Genomic DNA, 2,350 nt, shown 5'->3' with positions numbered 1-2,350 from the left:
TCATGCATGGTCACCTTATAGATAATACTCAACCTTGCAAGATGCCCTTTGCTTAAGTAATATGAAGCAATCAGGGATTACGGTGTTAATTACCTGGGTTCCTGTTTGAACTTAAATTTGTCGATGCCAACTCACATTGGTAAGATCTCAAGCAAGGTTTTTCAATAGCACTTGCCAAATTCGGGAAATCCCTCAGCCGTAATTCAAAGTAATCTTTTGCTTGCGCATTTTTGTTTGCATCGGTGTCGTTAATTATTTCAGTCAGATCATTACAGAGATGTCCAAGACACTTTGTGGAAAACGAGAGCCAATTCATACAGTTAAATACCTGTTAGGATCGAAATTGTACGTCAGATGTATCTTGTTGGTAAAGAGGGAGGACACGTCGTAATGTCCTCCCTCTTTACCAACTTACCCTTGGATGAAACAATTGAGATACTCGCGAACAGAGCTTTTGACAACGACTGGTTTAATTCAACCTATGACCTGAACCTGACCAAAACGGACCTTGTTGACCTTCTCAGTGTAGCTACAAAAGGACAACTCTTCCGGTATAATGGAGCACTTTACGAACAGACGGATGGCGTGGCCATGGGTTCCCCCCTTGGTCCCCTGCTAGCTAATGTGTTCATGTCTTCAATTGAAGAAAACCTCGAGCGAGAGGGTAAACTTCCTTCCTTCTATCGAAGGTACGTTGATGATACACTTACTATCATGCCAAATATCGCAACAGCATCTAACTTCCTGGACACTCTTAACAAGGCACATTCTTCCGTAAAATTTACGATGGAAACCGAATGCAATGGCATGCTCCCTTTTTTGGGCATCCAGTTACTGAACCGATCGCCCCAAATAAAGACAAAGGTGTACGTAAAACCCACGAATTCAAGTCTCCTCTTACATTACCAAAGTCACGTTGACAATCGGTACAAACAGGGTTTACTCCGAACTATGCTGGGTCGAGCACATCGTTTATCTTCTTCTTGGTTACACTTCTCAGACGAATGTGACCGATTGAAGACAGTATTCTCGCGTTTAAAGTACCCCAAACACCTCATCGACTCTGCCACCAAAAATTTCGTTGACTCAAAGGTTTGTGACCAGCAGCGACCATTATTACCAACTAAAGAGACGGATGACACAATTCGAGTGGTTCTACCATTTAAAGACCAAACCTCAGCAAATTTTGTGAAAGGACAACTCAAGGATCTGAGCCTAAAAGTGAACACCAACATCCAGCCCGTATTTGTCAGCCGAAAAATTGATCAAGAACTGAATGTGAAAGAAGCAAAGCCATCGATCGTAAAGGTTGATGCATTGATGCATTTCAGTAGGTCCCTCAGGACCTACTGAAATGCTTCGAAGTTCTTAAGAAGTCCAGGAACAAATTTGACTGCTTATTGTACGAAATGCTTCATATAAGAACTTTAAAGCCAAACCTGAACGTGCAATCGGACTCTATTCGTGCGAAAGTATTTGTATAATCTTCGCACCTATTATGTTAATTTTTCGCGCCACATCGCTTAAATACTGTTATTTGCATGTTTTAAACTTTTACCTTGATAATGGAGTCATGACTACTCCGAAACGTCGGATTTTATCGTTCGTTTTTACCGTTTTAAAATTTCAAATTGCTAACATTATTCTAATTGCTGAAGCACTATTTCTATTTTGGTGTAAAATTTTATTTTTCATTAAGGTTTTTGTAATCTATATATTTCATCCACGAGAGGTATATTTCGGTAGAGCGAATCTCGGTAAACACGAAACCGTCGTGAAATTATTGGCTGCAGTCGTTTTTCGGCGCCTACACTAACAACATAGCAAATGATAAATTTAGAGGAAACAGTTTAAAGTGATACGTTCTCTTCCATATTAAAGCCGTAAAATGTGGAATAAATTTAAGAAATTATATAATTTGAAACACATTGTACCTCAGGGTGTATGGTTCTTTTTTAGTGTTATCACGTGACATATATCGAAATGACTTCACTGGAGTAGATACATTCTTAAATAAAACAGCCACGACACGTGAGTTTATGAGACAGCGTTGGTTTGCGCAGCTAAGGCCGAGGCTCTAAACCAGAATTTTTAACAGAATAAAGCCGTATTTATACTTTTGTTTAGCCTTTCTTACAATAGTTATCGGAAGGTTCCCACCAGTTTCATCAGGTCAAATGCGATTCCCTGCCCTACCCCTGAAGATGCGTATCATGACGTTTAAACGGTACTCTGGTGGTCTTTAACAGGTAATGTAGCAGTGATAAGCCCACTGCTGGAGCGGAAAAACGTGCAGAATTATAATCAGCCATAGTTTTATGGTAATACACAAAGCGATCAGCTATTTCTA

The 2,350-nt window shown here is 39.9% G+C and overlaps 1 protein-coding gene across 1 annotated transcript; it reads left to right on the top strand.

The window, feature by feature from the left end:
- Nucleotides 1-458: 458 nt before the first annotated feature.
- On the top strand, nt 459-1,587 carry LOC136280489 (uncharacterized). Its single transcript, XM_066165768.1, has one exon. It carries the CDS (start codon nt 592-594, stop codon nt 1,351-1,353), a length of 762 nt encoding a protein of 253 aa, XP_066021865.1. The 5' UTR covers nt 459-591; the 3' UTR covers nt 1,354-1,587.
- The last annotated feature ends 763 nt before the right edge of the window (nt 1,588-2,350 follow it).

This window comes from Pocillopora verrucosa, chromosome 4 (genome assembly GCF_036669915.1).
Source record: "Pocillopora verrucosa isolate sample1 chromosome 4, ASM3666991v2, whole genome shotgun sequence".
Lineage (NCBI taxonomy): Eukaryota > Metazoa > Cnidaria > Anthozoa > Scleractinia > Pocilloporidae > Pocillopora > Pocillopora verrucosa.
Note: the sequence above shows the minus strand (reverse complement) of the source record. Positions and strands in the feature narration are given on the sequence as shown.